The sequence below is a fragment of the Rhincodon typus genome, chromosome 3 (genome assembly GCF_021869965.1).
Source record: "Rhincodon typus isolate 14 chromosome 3, sRhiTyp1.1, whole genome shotgun sequence".
In the NCBI taxonomy this organism is placed as follows: domain Eukaryota; kingdom Metazoa; phylum Chordata; class Chondrichthyes; order Orectolobiformes; family Rhincodontidae; genus Rhincodon; species Rhincodon typus.
The window spans coordinates 44,090,980-44,109,680 of NC_063334.1; the positions used below are offsets into that span (position 1 = coordinate 44,090,980).

An 18,701-nucleotide genomic window follows, 5' to 3' on the forward strand; every position below is an offset into this window, starting at 1 on the left:
ATTGCATGAATTGTACTTTTAAATGTTGGATCTGCCATATATCGAGTCAGAATCTTGAACTTCTCAAATGATATATTCAAATCTCACACACTCTTTGGCCCGAAAGTTTCTTGCTTCCATGACCATAACATCTCCCGCCACGAGTCTCACTGCAGCCCATGAGTTGCAGACACCCTCAAACAAGGCTTTGAAACCTTCAAGTCTGGAGATAACAATGTTCTCCTGGCTAGTCTCTAAAACATTAAGCAGTTGTAAAATTCTGCTCCGAATTCCAACTTGCACCAATTCTCACCCTTTTCTTTACCATCTGCATTGGCTTCAGTTTCGACCCTGTAACAAGTTTCACTTCAAAATTCTCAGCTTCATCATTTAGTTCTTTTGCACACTTGCTCTTTCCCATCTGTAAATCCTTTTCTAGCCCAACAATTTCCACCCCAGAGTTCTCAAGCCTCTGGTTTCTCAAGCATTTCACACACCCACTCCCAGCTGCCCCACTTACCTGGGCCTCATCCTTTCTATTTACCTCCACTTGGCTCTCTCTCTCTCTCATACTATAAAAAAACTTCTTTGCATTCATCTCTTTGATCAGGTTTGATCACCCATTCCAATATTTCGTTTTTTGGTTTGGCATTCCTTTTATTTTTCATTCCACTATGAAGCAGCTCCAGGTTTCTGAATACACTAAAGGTGCTAATTAAATGTAAAATACTTTATTAAAGTTTGCACCAAGTTTTGATGTTTAAATCCACATAATAATTACCATAATAATGGAGATTTCAGTGTTTGGAATATCTGATTTTATAATTAATTTATTTTAGAAACATAAATTTTAGCTTGGAGATTGAAAGATTTAAATGCAAGTTAAATAGAACACTTTAGCTGGCAAGTTCATCAAACGGGTTTGGGTAATTCCAGTTCAAAAGGGAATTCTTACTGTGCTGCTGAAACTGAGGCGAGAGTTTTCAGTCAGATTTAGGATTGAAGTGGATACTTTGGATCTCTGGAGAAGTCATTTTGTTTTGAAGCTGGGGTGTAAATTGTGGAAGATTTAAAATATCTAGTTTCCCTAGATCAAATAATCTTTGAAAGCAATTTATAAATGGGCATTGTTTGATGGAGACAGTGAGTCTGGTAAGATGGCAGTCACCTCTATCACTGATGTAATTTATGCACGTCAGTCCCAAAAATCAAAGGGATACTTTGAAGGTAAAATTTAATTTTATGTCTGGAACATGCCATACACGCTATGTTCCTATATGTTATGTAGGAAGGTAATCTTTTGTTTTGGGTGTGATTTCACACAGGATTCGTTGAAATCATGGGTCAAAATAACTTGCTTGAGATTTCTTGAGGGCTGCTTTTTAATTTTCAGGGTTACTTTTTCATTCTCACTAACTCATTTATTAGATGAGGCAGTCACATTGTAACAGCAATTGTGTTGCAATGTGGAGCATTTGAACTCACTGAAACAGAATTGTAGGAATTCATCAATATCTCCAATAATCAACTCACCTTTACACTTAAAGCGACATTTCATACAGAAAGTGTTAATTTCCTAGATACCACAGTATTTTAATCGGTACAGGACAAAAGGTATAAATTAACAACAAAATGATCAACACATTTCCAGAAACAAAAGCTATCACCCTACACATATCTTCCACAAACTAGCAATGTCACACCTAATGCCATTCTACTATATATGCAAAAAGCTGGAAAATTTTAACCAGTTACCATCCTTTTTACTGCATCTCAGTTTTCATTTGCAAGGAATCGTTTCCCTCAGCGATTTGAAGTTTTCTTGAAAGATAATTAATTCAGCATTACATTGCTGACAGTTTTGAAACTGCTTTCTATCTACTGTAGCCATCCTTGCTCTTCACACCTTCTTCCAGCCCACTTCTTCACCTACTCCCACATTACAGCCTCCATCTCTATCTACAGTCTATTTTGCTCCCAACACTCCTCTTTACAGCCTTCTTCTCCAATCCAACATGTGGCCACACATAGTGTCCACACACACTTTGGATCCAGCTAAAGGCGGCCTTGATCCCACCTGCAGGAGAAGATGAACCCTGAACCTGGCCTTGGCTAAATGCAACCCCCAATTGCGGTTGCAGCCATAAAAAGTCCTGATTCTGGCCTCGGCTAAAGGTAGCTCGCTAACCTCTGCCTAAGCAGAAGGTGGTGCCACATATTTGGGCCGCAGCTAAAGGTAGATCCCCTCATGCCAGCCTTGGCTAAAGGAGGCTTCCTCTATCCCAGCCTCATGTAAAAGTGGCCTCCCCCATCCTGGTCTTGTCTAAAGACACATCCCTGATCCCAACTGCAGCTAAAAGTAGCCCTGACTAAACATACCTGGCCAAAAGTAATTTTGATCATGGCCAAAAGTGTCATCGATCCTGGCCTCAGCTCAGGTCAAGATCCTGGACTGCACTCATAGCAGGCAGGCCCTGAGATTCAGTGATGGGTTTCCAAACTGCCCTTTACTCCTCTATAATATTTGCTGCCGGAAGATTCACTAGACACTAGCAGGAGAATTCCTGAGATTAGAAGAGTGGTTCCTTACCATTTTCTTCCATTCTATTCTCTCTGATTTCTTGGCCTTACAAGTGGATATTTTCAGTCAGCAATTTGGGGATGTTTGAATGTTAGCATGCCTGCTGCCCTATATATTTGGAGGTTTGGTTGGAATTCTGGAAATAGCAAGATATAGCTTGGAGATGGCCCAGAAGAGAACTGGCAAAGAGATGTAGAGCAGTTGAAACCATGTCAGATAGTTATCAGAAACCAAGGGAAGTATGATTTAAAGACCACTCATCAAGAATGTGAGCGAGACCTAACCTTGATCTGGGCAATTCCAAAAATTTGAGCTGTTGAAAGACCCCAAGAGATCTGCCAACTGAGTGAATAGCTGAAATATCAAGGAGAAATCAAAGTGAATTGTAAAATGCTGTGGCAAACTTTGGTGACTGAACCTTCAAGACCCTGTCATGAATAGCGGAACTATAACATGGAGCTAAAAGCAGAAAGGGGTTAAAATGTCAGTGTTTGTTGAGATTTTCCAATCTGAAGCAGATATACCTATGTTGTTAGTAATTCAGTTTTGTTTAACTCTCGTACAGTGAAGTAATTTCTGTTTGAAACATGAAATCTTGTGTAGTTCTTTCAGTTAATATAGGAAGTGTGAATTTCTCCTTAAACATTGTTAGTCTCTGTGAAGATTATCATACTAGGAAATTTGCAAATGATTATTTTCCACAATCAGTTTTGAATCTAGTGAACAGAACTTTTTTGATACCTTTTTCCAACAATACTCAGTCCAAGACCTTTCCCTGGTTTCTTGTGCAATTCAACAATCAGCAAATCATACATATCTTCCTCCTTATAATGACCTTCATCCCTGTAGACTGTCAGCCGTACTTTTTGTGGAGTTTGTCTCAGAACATTTATTGCTTCATCATGAGTGGCAACTCTCAAATCAATTCCATTAACCTACAGAAACATAATAGAATGTGAAATAGAGATATCCTTATCATATTAAAAGAAAGACCTGAAATGTCTGCTAATGGCACAATTGTGAAAACGTGCTGAATTTGCCAAGGTGAAATTATGGCCATGTTTCTTCATATATAAAATCTCCCAGGTGGGAAAATTTCTTCATGTCTACCCTATCTATGCCTCTCAAAATATAGCAATAATCATATAGTATAATATTAAAAAATCAGGTGTTAGAATTTGGTCAGACTAGGGTCTGACCAATGATCATCATCAGGACCTGATCTAAATTGCAACCTGGGGCTGGGATGGGGATGTGAGACAAAACACAGGCAGTGTCAGCTTCTTTGTAAGGCTTTACATGTGAGGAACCAGATTCTGGATCAGACATTAAGTTTGATATTTGTTATTTAGCTTTTCTTGAGAGCATGGAGAGTAAATAGAATTCTTCACTGCCTCAGAAGGAAGACTTGGCTATTTTTTTGTGCAACAGTTTAACCTGCAACTCCTAATCTCTGACATGTCAGCTCTGCAGCCTCCTGATTAAACTGGCAATCATGATGCCCCACCCTTCTCCACTCCCGAATGTAACACTGACCACTCAGTCTCACTCCCCTGTCATCAATGCCCCCTGCTCTCCCGAACATGGCTCAACCTCTCACTTCCCCACTGGTAGTTTCTCCAGCTCGCAGCCCCAATCTCGCAACTTCTTGTTTCCAGCCCCAAGCTTCTCTCACAACCAACTGTTGGGAACAGTCACCATGACTGTGACCTCCAACCGCAGTTCACACTTAATTCGACCGGTGGTCAGGTAGGACATTGCAACATGTAACTTAAATCATAGAATCATAGAATCTGTACAGTATGGAAACAGGCCTTTTGGCCCACCAAGTCCACACCGACCCTTGGAGCATCCCCGAATACTACGGGCAATTTGATATGGCCAAATGCGAGCGACTTTCTTTAAGATGGGCAGGAAACCATGTACCTGGTCCTGGTAGGTCTTACAGATACAACCTTGCTTCCTAGCACTCTCTTTGCTTATCCATCAATATCAGGCCCATAGTATGAATATTGTACTAGAATACATTTATAGCACCTCAAGCCCAGTGGATTAAATGATGGATTTGAACTCAGGGTATGTTTGGCATAGTAAAGGACCACTCAAAGTGCTATGTGTGTGGAAATTTAACTCCCATGTGTCACTTAAATAATGCCTCTTGTCCCTAACTGACAAACGCCAGGTCAGTGCGCAAGAGGTGGGTTAGACATTCAAGGTTCCAAGGGAAGAGTCCTCTTCTTCGTTTAATGTTGAGAAAGGGAGTTCATTGGATTTGCAAATGCTGGGAGGGGGAGGGAAGACTGAAGGTCACGTGGGCCATTAACCAATGAAGAAACAGGGTTTGGGGATTAGCAAGTTAGTTAGAGACTGGAATTGACTTCATCACTAACTGAAATATCATGATAAGCAATCTGGAGTTTGAATTCTTATCTCTCGTTAGCATAATTCATACGCTATATTCCCCCATAGTTTCTTTGAGTATGATACAGCAGCAGCAGGAGGCGGCTGTGGAGTCCTCAGAAGAATGCAAGCATGCCGAGACTGCACTGTTACATGACTCATGCAGACCTTCCACAAGCTCAGATACACACATATCGGGGATACAGCAATTTAGACAACTCAGTTGTCACATGGTAACCCCCTTGGAGAGAAATTGGAGGTGTCCAACTCTGGTAAGAATGTCTTGATATCTCTGGCATTAAACGCTGATAAACACCTCCAAGAAACAATTAGATATGGTGGGTAACTGAGTGTATGTTGGCTTATTCTAGTTTTTCCACAGGGCAGAATGAAAAGTAACCATGTGCTCGCTAAGTATTGCTATCAGAAAAATGCAAGGAATTTCATACACATAAAAATACTGGCATGACAGGGTAGTTAAAGAGCACATGGAAGTTGGGACTTTGCTTGCAGTGCTCCCAGTTCTCATCCCTTTCTTCTCCACTCTTCTCTACAGGCTCCCTCCTGCCCTTTGGCCATGTCTGCTCCTGCAGATGTGAGACTCTTTGAGGTGACCCTCACAGTTTCCAAAACACAACAGGCATTTATCACCCGTGTCTCATCAGTCAGTAATAGGGAATTATTAGCTTTGCCGAATCTCTGGTAAAGCCAACAGGGCTGTACCATTTGGGAATAATAAAACACAGATGAAAAAAACCTACTACTTGCACGCAGGGATTTACTTGGGTGCGAATAATAAATAAACATGCATAATGCCATGACTATTAAATAAATCAAGCAAGTTATTTGAACACTTGGTTCTTCACATAAAATGAGCTGGTATAAGCTGGAATACACTGTCTGAAAGGGTATTGACGACAAATTCAACAGTAACTTTCAAAGAGGATGAAGGGCAAAAAGTGAAACAAGTTAGCTTTCAGGCAGGATGGGTCAACTAATCTCCATATATACTATTGGTCTGTCTAGAGACGCAGTGTACTAAATTCTACTACAAGGAATGTTCCTAACAGACAACTTCCAGAGATGGTGAGACTGTTATGAGGACAGACTGTGGAGGCTGAGCCTGTCATCCGTCTGGAATTCATGGCCTGAAAGGACAGATGCAGAGGGATGCTCCTTCTGGCTGGAAGAGTCTAGAACCAGGTAATTTAGTCTCAGTAATAAGGACTGGCCATTTAGGACTAGGATGATGGTAATGAATCTTTGAAATTCTCTATCCCAGAGGGCTGTAGATTTTCAGTCATTAAGTACATTCAAAACAAAGACTGGCAGATTTCTAGTTACTAGTGACATCAAGGGATAGTGCAGGAAATATGGGATATTAAAGGAGGTGGCAGCAGATAATGGATGCATTAGTTATGATTTTCCAAAACTCCGCAGATTCTGGAAAGGTATCAATGGATTGAAAATATGCTAATATGACACCCTTATTCAAAAACGGAGATAGGCAAAAAGTGGTAAACTGTAGACCAGTTAGTTTAACCTCTGTCATGGGGAAGTTGCTGGAGTCAATCATAAAGGAGGAGATAACTTAAACACATGTAAAAACAAAGCTCAGTTCACCAGTATCGGCACGGTTTCATAAAGGATACGTCGTGCTTGACAAAGTTGGACTTCTTTGAAGATGAAACCAACAAGGTAGGGAATGCAGATTCAGTGGATGTGGTATATCTAGACTTCCAGAAAGCATTTGACAAGATGATGCATAAAAGACTGATCCATAAAGTTAGATCCCAGGGGTTAAATGTAGATAGAGAATTGGCTGCCTGACAGAAAGCAGGTCGGGATAAATGGGTCCTTCACTCGATGGCAAACTGTAACTAGTGAGGTGCCACAGGGTTCAGTTCTTGGACCTCAACTATTTAAAATCTATATAAATGATCTGCAAGCAGGGACTGAGTGTAACATAGCAAAGTCCACAGATGATGCTAAAATACGTGGGAAAGCAAGCAGTGATGACAAGATTTGATAGGCAAAGAGAATGGGTCAGAATCTGGAGGTTAATGCGGGTAAGTGCAAAGTTGTCCAAAAGAAAAATAAAACGACAAATTATTATTAAAATGGGAAGCAAATTCAAAAAGTGTGTCAGTGCAGAGGGATTTGAGTATCCTTGTGCACGAATTGTGGTAAATGCGTACGCAGGTGCAGCATAAAAGAAGAAAGGCAAATGGAATCCTGGCATTTGTTTCAGAGGACTGGATTGTAAAAGTAGTGTTGTTACAATTGTATAAAATGAAATAGTACTCAACATAAAATGAACAACTTAGACAGGTTGGTGAGATCACATCAGAAATACTGTGTCCAGTTTTGGTCTCCTTATTTGAACGAGGATGTGGTGGTACCCGTGGCAGTTCAGAGGAGGTTCACAAGGTTGATTCCAGGGATGAAAAGGTTATCATATGAGATATGGTTGAATAGCTCAGACTTGTGCTCACTGATTTCAGAAGAATGAGGTATATGAAATGTAAAAGAGGATGGATAAGGTGGATGTTGAATAAATGTTCCCCATTGTGGGATAATCTTGAACAAGAGGGTATAAATAGAGTGAGAGGAACTAAGTTCAAAACTGCTTCTCTCAGAGGGTTGTGAATCTGTGGAACTCACTGCCACAGAGTGCAATGGCGGCAGAACCAGGTTCAAAAAAGAAACAGAAACGTTTCTGATAAAAAGCAGGAAAAAGGGCTATGGGGAGCAGGCAGGAACATGGAGTTGAGACCAGGATAAGATTAGCCATGATCACATTAAATGGTGGTGGGGGCCCGAGGGGCTGAATTGTCCAGTCCTGCTTCTAGTTCCTATGTTCCTATGAAAATGTCATCGAGGTAGATGATGGATCATGATTTAGATGATGGAATAGGTTCGAGGGGCTGAATTACCCACTCCTGTATTTCATTCAAATATTTTTGATTCTGTTGGTTAATATTTAGTCTTTCTTGTGAATTTGAAGCTTTGACGGAATTTATGCTCAATTTAAAAATCCAATGAAAAACACTGCAATGCAACTGTTTGGTTTTCTCAGCCACAATCTAACATGAGTAAATTAGATTTCAAAACCATCCTCTTTTACCTCCAATATCTGATCACCAGCCCACAGTCTGCCATCTTTGGCTGCAGCTCCTTCTTCATAGACTTCGTGAATAATTATGGCACCCTGCAAAAACAATTCAGATGAAACAGTACTTGACGTAAATTGGACAACTTAGATATGTTTGATACGCTGTTGCCAAAACCTCCAATTTGTTTCTGAAACCTGTTAATATGAACACATTTGCTCCCAATTGCAGATCAGCAGCACAAGTGTTAAAAAAAATAAACAGCATGCAGACATTTTTAAAGAAAGAAAATAGGTGCTGTTAGTTGAAAGGTATCAGCTATTACACTACCCATGAATCTGCTATAACTCAGTATTAAATATTACAAAGTTTTAAGGAAATTCGGAGTTGTCATTATAAACATCTGTCTCCTGAGTTCATCCAGTAACTACAATAATCTCTTCAGTTTCACCAAGTTGATTTACTTTGCTCAACATTAACATTAACTCTGTTTTATCCTTCACAGATGCTGCCAGACCTGCTGAAATTTTCCAGCAACTTTGTTTTTGTTTCTGATTTACAGCATTCACAGTTCTTTTGGTTTTTATTAATTAATTATAAATTCTAAAGGATTACTTAATTTGAACATGAGCATTACGTAGCCTTGTTTTCAATCTACAGGCAGCTCCCTCACAATGATAGTGTTTCACCAATCTTCTCTCCAGTCTTTAATACTTTGAGATGAATTCCATCTGGCACTGGAATAATTGGTATTGAGCCTTCTAGCCTGGTTAAGGCCTTCAACATGTTTATGTAAGTAGTTATGTTTACACAGATAATTTCTATCTGCTGACGGCACGTCTTGCTTGTCTTTCCTTGTGAATACATTGAGAAAAGAATAATTCAGAATTCTTACTGCCTTGTGCTCAATCTTTGTTTTACATGATTTATGGGTCTCATTTTCTCTGACTGTTCACAATGTCTTAACAAACATCTTTTCAATTTAAGTGCAGGATTGATATGTCACACTGTGTTCCAAACAGTGATTTATATATTTCAGAAGCACCAGGAGGCAGAATCTCAACCACAATTTCAGAATAATAGATATCCATGGACATTGTTATTAACTTATTTTAACCCTCAAAAACATGTGTTTTGGGATCAGCTGAGATGCTGAAACTTGAAAAATTGTAAACCTGGTCCCAATTCACCCATTTCCAATTTCAATGGAAAATGGAAAGGTACTGGCACTGAATCCATTCCCAGGATGCAGATCATCAATTTAAAAATAACAATGTGGTCACTAGCCTCAAATTTTACCTACTTTGCAGGATTAACTCTGGGCACATGGGTTTCCCAAGATCCTGGCTAACACAGCAGCAAAACTGAGACAGGACCAGCTTCACGGTAAAGCTAAAGACCTCTACAATACAGCTTGCATTTTAGGAGCTGCTGCGTAGCCTGGACAACAAGCACGCTACTTGCCTTGGTTTATACTCCTTCACTTAAATACCACCAAGCATATGGAATTGGATCCTCATAATGGCTGGTGTTAGGAATTGTGTTTTCCCATAAGTTGGATCAGGAACTGAACCCTCTCAGGATCAAACATCAAACTTCATGGATCAAAGCTTCCTATCCAGGGTTGAGCCTGTTCCAGAGTGGGTTCCATCCGACTGGCAGTCAATCCTAACATTCACGCTGATAACTTCGGGTAGGAATGCTTGTGGAAAGAATTGCACACTGTGGAGTTAAAACTCCATAACATGAAGTGAAACCATTTTTTATCCAAAGCTCAGATATCCTGCCTATGCTATCGGCTCCCATGAAAATTGGGTCAGATTTTCTTGTTTCCTGTGCTTTGATATAAAGAATCACCTGAACACACATATGCAGTGAAACCGGCAGAGAGGATCCTGTACATTTCACAGAAACTATCCAATTTTCCATCTATTTACGCTAACAGATAAAATCGGGTAAGCTCTGTTAAATGCATGCAATCCTCCATGACCTAGCTTCTTCTATGGACTGTATCCGGGTGACTTTTCACACACAAGCAAAACAGAAGTAATATTTATCCAAGGGGATTTCAACCTCCTGAAGCCTCTATTTTTCTGCGTTTCTTCTGAAAGATTCCATCACAATGTGGATGAGCTGTGTAATTCCAACATAATATACAAATACAAAAGAAATTGGGCGACACGGTGGCACAGTGGTTAGCACTGCTGCCTCACAGCGCCAGGGACCTGGGTTCGATTCCAGCCTCGGGCGACTGTCTGTGTGGAGTTTGCACATTCTCCCCCTGTCTGCGTGGGTTTTCTCCGGGTGCTCCGGTTTCCTCCCACAGTCCAAAGATGTGCAGGTTAGGTGGATTGGCCATGCTAAATTGCCCGTAGTGTTGAGGGAGGTGGTGGGTCATAGGGGGATGGATCTGGGTGGGATGCTCTGAGGTTCAGTGTGGACTTGTTGGGCCAAAGGGCCTGTTTCCACACTGTAGGGATTCTAATTCTAATTCAAATTCTGCTGGAACACTTTCTTCGGTGGGGGGGGAGCGGCGGGTCAGATTAATTACAATAGTTAATGTGCTTTCTTCCCAAATGAGCATACATTACCAATCAATACTTACCATAGATTTAGCAAATAATATACTTAATGTCAGTGGACCTGTTTCACACAGAGTACGATAAGAAATGTTTTGAAAACTGTGGATGCTGGAACTTAGAGGATTAAACCCATCAAATATACTCACCAATAACGTATCTGCTCCTCCAACAATACTCAGCCCAAGTCCAGTGCGTCCTTTTGAAATTTCGATCGTTGTTTCTCGTCCAGGGACAATTGGACAAGATGATATGTCGAAAGATGAAGAACCGGGGGATGAAGCTCTGCTCGAGCCTTTAATCATAATGAAAACAAATTCTGTTCTCATTGTGTGAAATGAGCAGAATACAAACTATGTGACACAAAAATGTGTTTATTAATAAATACCTGTCAATTTCAGAAGTGGTAAAATAATCTCTTCTGTAAGGCATGAAAAACCTATTTAGCATCTTACTCACAATGCATCAAAGACAACTGATGCATCAGACCTAAACCACTGACATTTAGTGGAACTTTCACCTTGGACATAATGATCAGTCACTGTACTCTAATCCCTGGCATTTATAGATAGAACATACCGAGGTCTGATACATTGCCAAACAGTAAGCATTCTCAAAGGTAAAGTCTGGTACAAAAACTGAAATTTCTCTCAATCAATGGTTTTCCTCAAACCAACTTATAGATTTTTTTTTATTTTGGTTTGCATCTCCTTTCCACAGGTTTCTTTTACAGTTTTAACTTAAGCAATATTTTGTTAGGTCTGAATTATTTTAAGATAGTATTTTTATACATGTCCTCTTCTGTGGATGTGAATGAGGACATGGGGTTGGTTCACCACAGAGGTACAGCTATTCTAGCATCTACAATGATAGAACAAGTAGTCTAGTTATTTTGCTCTGTATTAAGAGAAAACATTTCTTGTACATCCTGCAACCTAGCAGTCTGTAAAAGAAAGAAATACAACTGTCGACAAAATACACCAAGACCAGCAAAAGGAGATAAGAAATAGAAGGGAAAAATAATACAATATGAATTGACTACTCTTGTGCCCAATGTGACATATACAAAGTGCTGTTTTTGGCAAATGTGGGCACCTCTCATTTTGACACAAAAATCATAATCAGCCAGAGCAGATGCTTCTGTCTCATTCCTTAGTAATATGTTTAAGGGGATATTTCAGATTATATAGATCACAATTAAAATTACAGTTGAATGGTGAGAAAAATTTCAAGGGAAGAATCCACTAGCCATGATTAACTAGAAATGTTAAAGACAATATCAAACTTAAAGAAAAAAATGCTATCTGTCTTTGCACAATTACAAGTCAGAAGATTAGATGGATGACAAACAGCAAAGAAGAAAAATTAACAATTTGAGAGAAAGCTAGCCAGAAATATAAAAACATTAGTACGAATTTCTATATAGAAAGAAGGAAGCAGTTAGTGAGCATTGGTACAATAGAAACCGAGACTGGAGAAAGGTGGCACAGTGGTTAGCACTACAGCCTCACAGCATCAGGGACCCAGTTTGTTTCCGGCCTTGGGCGACTGTCTGTGTAGAGTTTACATGTTCTCCCAGTGTCTGAATGGGTTTCCTCTGGGTACTCTGGTTTCCCCCCACAGTCCAAACATGTGCAGGTTAGATGGATTGGCCATGCTAAATTATCCACTAGTGTCTAGGGATGTGTAGGCTAGGTGAATCAGCCATGTTGGTTTACACAGATAAGGTGGGTCTGGGTGTATGCACTCTGGAGGGACAGTGCAGACTCGATGGGCTGATTTGGCCTTTGTCTGCACTGTAGGCACTCTAGGATTCTGTAATTAGCAATGGAAAATGGCAAATGAATAAAGTAGGTATTGATGTGTTAATTTTAATTTTCCAAAACTCCCTCGTTCAAGGACAGGGGACGGGGGTTGTGTATGTCTTATAAGGCAAGTCCAAACTAATAGCTATTCAACCATGACACTCGTTGATAGACTTCTGTATTTCTTGCAGAAGGTATGCCACAAAACCATCCAAAGCTCACTGAATTGCAGAAAGAGCCAGAAATGTAACAAACGTGTCAATTTTCAGTATCTTTTGAATGTTACTGGTGGATGGCCCTTGCAACAGGCATTACCGAGCCTATTTCATCGCATCCTCCATGTTACATGGCACAACAACATATTTTAAGACATGACTTTCAGTAAAACAGGGAACTTATGAATGTAACAATTCTATAATGTAATACATAAAATTGATTTTAGAAGTGTGACAAGGCTATTGTGCAATGATAAGTTTTAGACATTACATCATTCAGATCTTTTGCTATTACTTCAGGTCATCCAAATTCTCAAATCCATTGAAATCTTCTATTTTCAATTTGTACTCATTCTGTGGACTAGTGTTCTGTATGGAACTCAAATATTTCATTAGAACTTCAGTCTGCATAAATGAAAATCTGAGTTGGAACTGCTGACAAAATGTCTTTTCAGGCTGTTAATTTCCAACTGAAAAACAACAACTGGTATTTGTAGAATCCCTTAAACATAAATGTACCAATGTGCTCCCTAGGAATGTTATCAGACAATATATTTTATACTGAACCTCATGAGACCTTAAGGAAGGTACCCAAAGGTTCACTCAAAGAGGTAGGTTTTCAAGTCATAAGCAAGAGGAAAATATAGAGCGAGTAAATATACTTTGTGTTCTGAGTGTATGTATTTTAATATTGCTTACCCTTATTGTCGGAATCTGTATCAGCCGATTCAGCAATGTTCTGTATTGAAGGAGACTGAATGCTTTTAGACTCGAATGAAGCAGTGGAAACAGATGGTGTCTGTATATTCACTTCATCCAAACTGATGGTTAGTTTTACAGTATTCTTTGCTTTCTTCAGCAAACTTACAACCTAGGAAAATCCCAGCAATTTATGAGTGCTCACGTTATTAATATAAATTAATTGCTTTGCATTGAAAATGACATGACACTTGTTTATAAAAAGAACCAATTTATTTCATAGCAATCAACTTTGGATTATCATGCAACAAGCTTAAAACAACTATATTACAAATAAGTAATTCCTCAATGTTGCTGGCATTACATGCTAGCTGCGTTGCTGTCACCCATTATTGTATCTACTGGAAGAAAAATTAATTAGCTCAATGCAGATTGCAGTCACGAGATAGGGCAGACATAAGGAATACAGTGACTTCCAAAGTGTACTTTGATCTTGGGCTTAAAATTGTGGTTATAGTTTTCTTTGAAATAAAATTCACACCATAAGTTGAGCTAATATATTTATATTATGAAACACAACTCCTCTCTGACCAGTGTGTTAAGAACAATAGGAGAAAAAAAAACTCATCTCGACATGCAGCAATAAATGTAACAGCACAGGAAAATTAGATTAGAGGCACCAATAGGTAACAATGACTATATGAAGTTTAGCATGATCTTGAACAAATTACGCACTGACACTCAGATATAATACTAAAGTTGAAAATAAACAGATTCAAAAGGATGAGGTGAAATGATTTAACTCTCAAATGAATCTTAACCGAGAGAAAAATGCACTGACGGAGGAACTTTTTTTTTTTAAGCAGAAGCTCCTCTGTGACAGAAAATTTATTTTATCAAATATTAATCAAGAACAGCAAAATGCATACAAAATTAACTGGTGCCTAAGCAAGACCTTATTTGAACAAATATTCATACAGTCATAGAATCATACAGCACTGAAGCAGATCCTTCAGTACTACTTATCCATGCCGACCAAGTTTCCCCTCCCAAACTAAACTAGCCCCATTTGCCTCTGGCCCATATCCCTCTAAACCTTTACTATTCATGTACCTGTCCAAATGTCTTTTAAATGCTGTAGCTGTAATGCATTTACCATTTCCTCTGTCAGTTCATTCCATATACACACCACGTTAGCCCTCAGGTCCTATTAAATCTTTCCCCTCACCTTAAAACTATATCCTCTAGCTTTGAACTCCCTTACCCTAGGAAAGGGAGCTTGGCTGGTCACCTCATCCATGCCCCCTCATGATTTTATAAACCTCTATCTTACCCCTCAACCTCTTACGCCCGAGGGAAAAATGTCTCAACCTATCCAGCCTCTTCTTATAACTCAAACCCTGTAGTCCCAGTAACATTCTTGTAAATCTTTTCTGCACTCTTTCCAATTTGATAACATCCTTCCTATAGCAGGCAACCAGAACTCCAAAAATGGCCTCATTAATGTCCCAACTTCTACAATCAATGCTCTGACCAATGAAGACAAGCGTGCCAAATGCCTTCTTCACTGATGCCACTTTCAGGAACTATGTAACTGAGGTATTAGGTGTCTGTTCGACAACACTGCCCAGGGCCCTACCGTTAACTGTGCAAGTCCTGCCCTGGTTTCTCTTGCCAAAATGCAACACCTCACATTTAGCTAAAATAAACTCCATCTACCACGTCTCGGCCCAATGGCCCAGCTGATAAAGATACTATTGAAGTCTTAGATGACCTTCTTCACTGTGCACTATACCACCAATTTGGGTGTCATCCACAAATTTACTAACCGTGCTTCCTACATTCTTATCCAAATCATTTATATGAATGACAAACAACAGTGGACCCAGCACTGGTCCTTACGGAACACTGCTAGTCATAGGCCTCCAGTCTGAAAAAACAACACTCTACCACCATCCTCGGTCTCCGATCATCAAACCAATTTTGTATCCAATGTGCTATCTCTCCCTGGATCCCATGTGATCTAACTTTAATAACCAGTCTACCATGTGGAACCTTGACGAAGGCCTTGCTAAAGTCCATGCAGACAATGTCTAATGCTCTGCCTTCGGCTAATTTCTTGGTTACAGGGGGTTCTGCTATAACATGATAGTTGCATTCCTGTGTAAAATCATGTTATAGAAAATTGTGCTATAGAAATAATGGGGCGTATGGGGTTAGGAGCAGACCACCAAAAAAACAAAATCACTCAAAAATCAGTCAAAAGCCTAACACAAAGGATAGCACAGTTTAAGTAAATGTTTAATTCATATCTATGAATGAAATAAAACTAAATTTAACACCTTATCTTGAAAAAGTATCATGATGACTTGTTGGGGAAGGAGGTTTTGAGGTTGCTCTGTTGTTAATGCAGGGGGCTGAAGGTCATCATCATCAGCACCACCTTCAGGTGCAGTTGTGGTTGCAGGGTTAGAGTGAAAAATAGTTAATCCAGAAGTGGATGGCTGTGGTTCATTGTCTTCTGACTGTTTCTTGGGGCTTGACTTAAAAAAGACATCCAGTTTTTGCTGCTTCGCCCTTTTTCTTCTTTCATGAAGAAGCTGTTCATAGGATGCCAAATAAGATCTTATTCCACGAACAGCTACCCTGCTCTGTTCTGCATTGTAGCCAGTTTCCTCTAAGAGCTGCAACTGCTTCTCAATTTCCCACAAGAAAGAAGACAAAACAGAAGTGGAAAGCTCTCGTGGTGCTGCATCCTGGACTTCTTCATCTTCATCTACAGTTTCCACTTCCCCCTCAGTGACAAATTGTTGTAGATCAGCTGTAGAGAGGTCTTCACAGCTCTTCAATATCCTTACTCTCCATTGTTCAAATACAACTTGCTTTGTAAGATCAACACAACATTCTTTGATTCTTGGGAATTCCTCTGACGGATCAAAGCCTTTAAAAGCTTGGAAAAAAAGTCTGGGAGAAGCTTCCGCCAAACTGCATGCAAGCAATCCTTGCTGAGCATCACCCCAGGCCTCCACAATAATGTCAACTGCATTCTTGATGTTAAAGCTCTTCCAAAATCGAAGAACACTGTCCTTATCCCCCTCAGTGGCTACAATCAGCGTCTTAAATGAGCACCTTAAAATAAGAAGCTTTAAAAGCTGCTATTGCACCCTGGTCCCTGGTTTGAAGGAGAGAGGTTGGAATCAATGGAATTGCGTTACAGCCAACACAAGTTCACGTTTTAGAAATAGCAATCCCCTATTTGTCAGTCACATTATAGCCAATTCGTGTTACCAAACAACATTGTTGCAGAACCCCCTGTATGTTCTCAAAAATCTCAAGTTTGTGAGATACAATTTCCAATGCACAAAATCATGCTCACCATCCCACATCAGTCCTTATCTCTCAAAATGCCTGTAAATCCTGTCTCAGAATCCCCTCCAGCAACTTACCCACCACTGACATCAGACTCACCATCTATAGTTTCTGGGCTTTTCCTTGCAACCTTTCTTACATAAAAGCACAATAAATGCCACTCTCCAGTATTCCAGCACCTCACCCTTGGCTGTCGATAATTCAAATATCTCTGCTTGGGGCCCCTGCAATTTCTTCCCTAACTTCCAACAACGTCCTGGAATCGCTTGATCAGGTACCAGGCACCTATTTACCTTTATGAATGTTAAGGGCCTCAGCACCTTCTCTTTTGTAATGTGGACTCTTTTCAAGACGTCACTATTTATTTCCCCGATTTTACAATAGGAGGGCAACTATTAATTAAGTGCAGTGTTGAGAGATGATGAGTTAATATGACAGACGAAATAGAATAATATACAGATACCTTTTCAACAGGGTGTCCCGCAACAGGTTCATCATCCACAGCCAAGATACGATCCCCAACCTTAATCCTTCCATCCTATGGAAATTGGAATCTATTAAATATTGATTCAGAGGACAACTTTCTTGTTTTACATACAGGGTTGCATAGGATGTGTAACACAGAAACAGGCTATTCAGCCCAACCATTTCAAAGTTCTTCTCAACTAAATCTAGCAATTGTCACTCTCTATTTTCATTTTTCTTCATACACTTAGCTAGCTTGTCCTCCAAGTGAATGTACCCTATTGGCTTCATGTGATAGTAAGTTTCACCTCTTTTGATGAAGAAGTTTCTTCCGACTTTCATGATGGATCCCTTGGTGACTATTTTATAATGATGGCTTCTAGTTATGCTCCTCTCTCAAAGAGACCACATTCTCTCCAGACCTATTCCAACATTGTTCCTTCTAAGCTGCATGATGCACAGCCACTCTGATGTTTCATATCCATGATCAGTACACCAATCTTGGCAATGGCTTCCAGTTTGGAAGTTGCTGCCACACATGGATATTGAAGACCCACACAGCCAGAATGAAAATTAGAGGGAATGCTGATCCACTGTCTCAAAATCTTTCATAATTTTGAAGATCTTTCTCAGGTTGCCCCTCAGCCTTTGATTTTCTTTTATATTATAGAATTATACAGCATGGAAATGGACCCTTCGGTCAAACCAGTCCATGCTGAACATAATCCCAAAGTAAGCTAGTCCCAACTGCCTGCTTCTGGCCCATATACCTCCAAACCTTTCCTTTTCACGTACTATTCCACTATCTTTTAAGCATTGTCATTGTACTCTCATACACCACTTCCTCAAGAAGTTCATTCCACACATGAACCATCCTCTGTGTAAAAAAATTTGCCCTGTATATCTTCTTAAAATCTCTCTCCCCTCACCTTAAAAATGTGCCCCCTTGTCTTGAAATCCCCGATGCTAGGGAAAAAACAACTACCACTAACCCTATCAGTACGTCTCATTATTTTATTAACTTCTATAAGGTCGCCTCTCAATCTCCTATGCTCCAGTGAAAAATGTTCTGGCCTATCCAGCCTTTCTTTATAACTCAAACTTTCCATACCCAACAACATCTTGGTAAATCTCTTCTGAACCCTCTCCAGCTTAATAACATCCTTCCTGTAACTGGCTGACCAGAATTGGACACAGCATTTCAGCAGAGGCCTCACCAATGTACGTAGTACTCTAGGTATAGTCTATTCAAAGTTCAATATGGCAGTTCTGATCAAGAGAGTCACCAGACTCAAAATGCTAACTTTATTTTCTCCCCACAGACGCTGCCAGAACTCTGCTGAATTTCTCCAGCAGTTTCTCAAGCTAACTAGCAATCCATTCTGATGCTCATCTTTTCATCTGTACACTCTTGTATATTACTCTACTATGGGGCATCTTAATCAAGGTCTTTTAAAAATCCAGTTAAATTATATCTACTGAAATCCCATCATCTA

General features: G+C 39.8%; 1 protein-coding gene across 1 annotated transcript in view; it reads right to left on the reverse strand.

The window, feature by feature from the left end:
* Positions 1-18,701, reverse strand: part of LOC109918161 (multiple PDZ domain protein) — a 263,630-nt gene that overhangs the window by 38,217 nt on the left and 206,712 nt on the right. The window contains exons 32-36 of the mRNA XM_048620387.1: positions 17,204-17,278; positions 13,372-13,543; positions 10,802-10,947; positions 8,088-8,171; positions 3,302-3,495 (exon numbers count right to left, since the gene is read on the reverse strand). Coding sequence (XP_048476344.1) covers positions 3,302-3,495; positions 8,088-8,171; positions 10,802-10,947; positions 13,372-13,543; positions 17,204-17,278 — 671 coding nt within the window. The remainder of the gene's footprint in view (positions 1-3,301; positions 3,496-8,087; positions 8,172-10,801; positions 10,948-13,371; positions 13,544-17,203; positions 17,279-18,701) is intronic.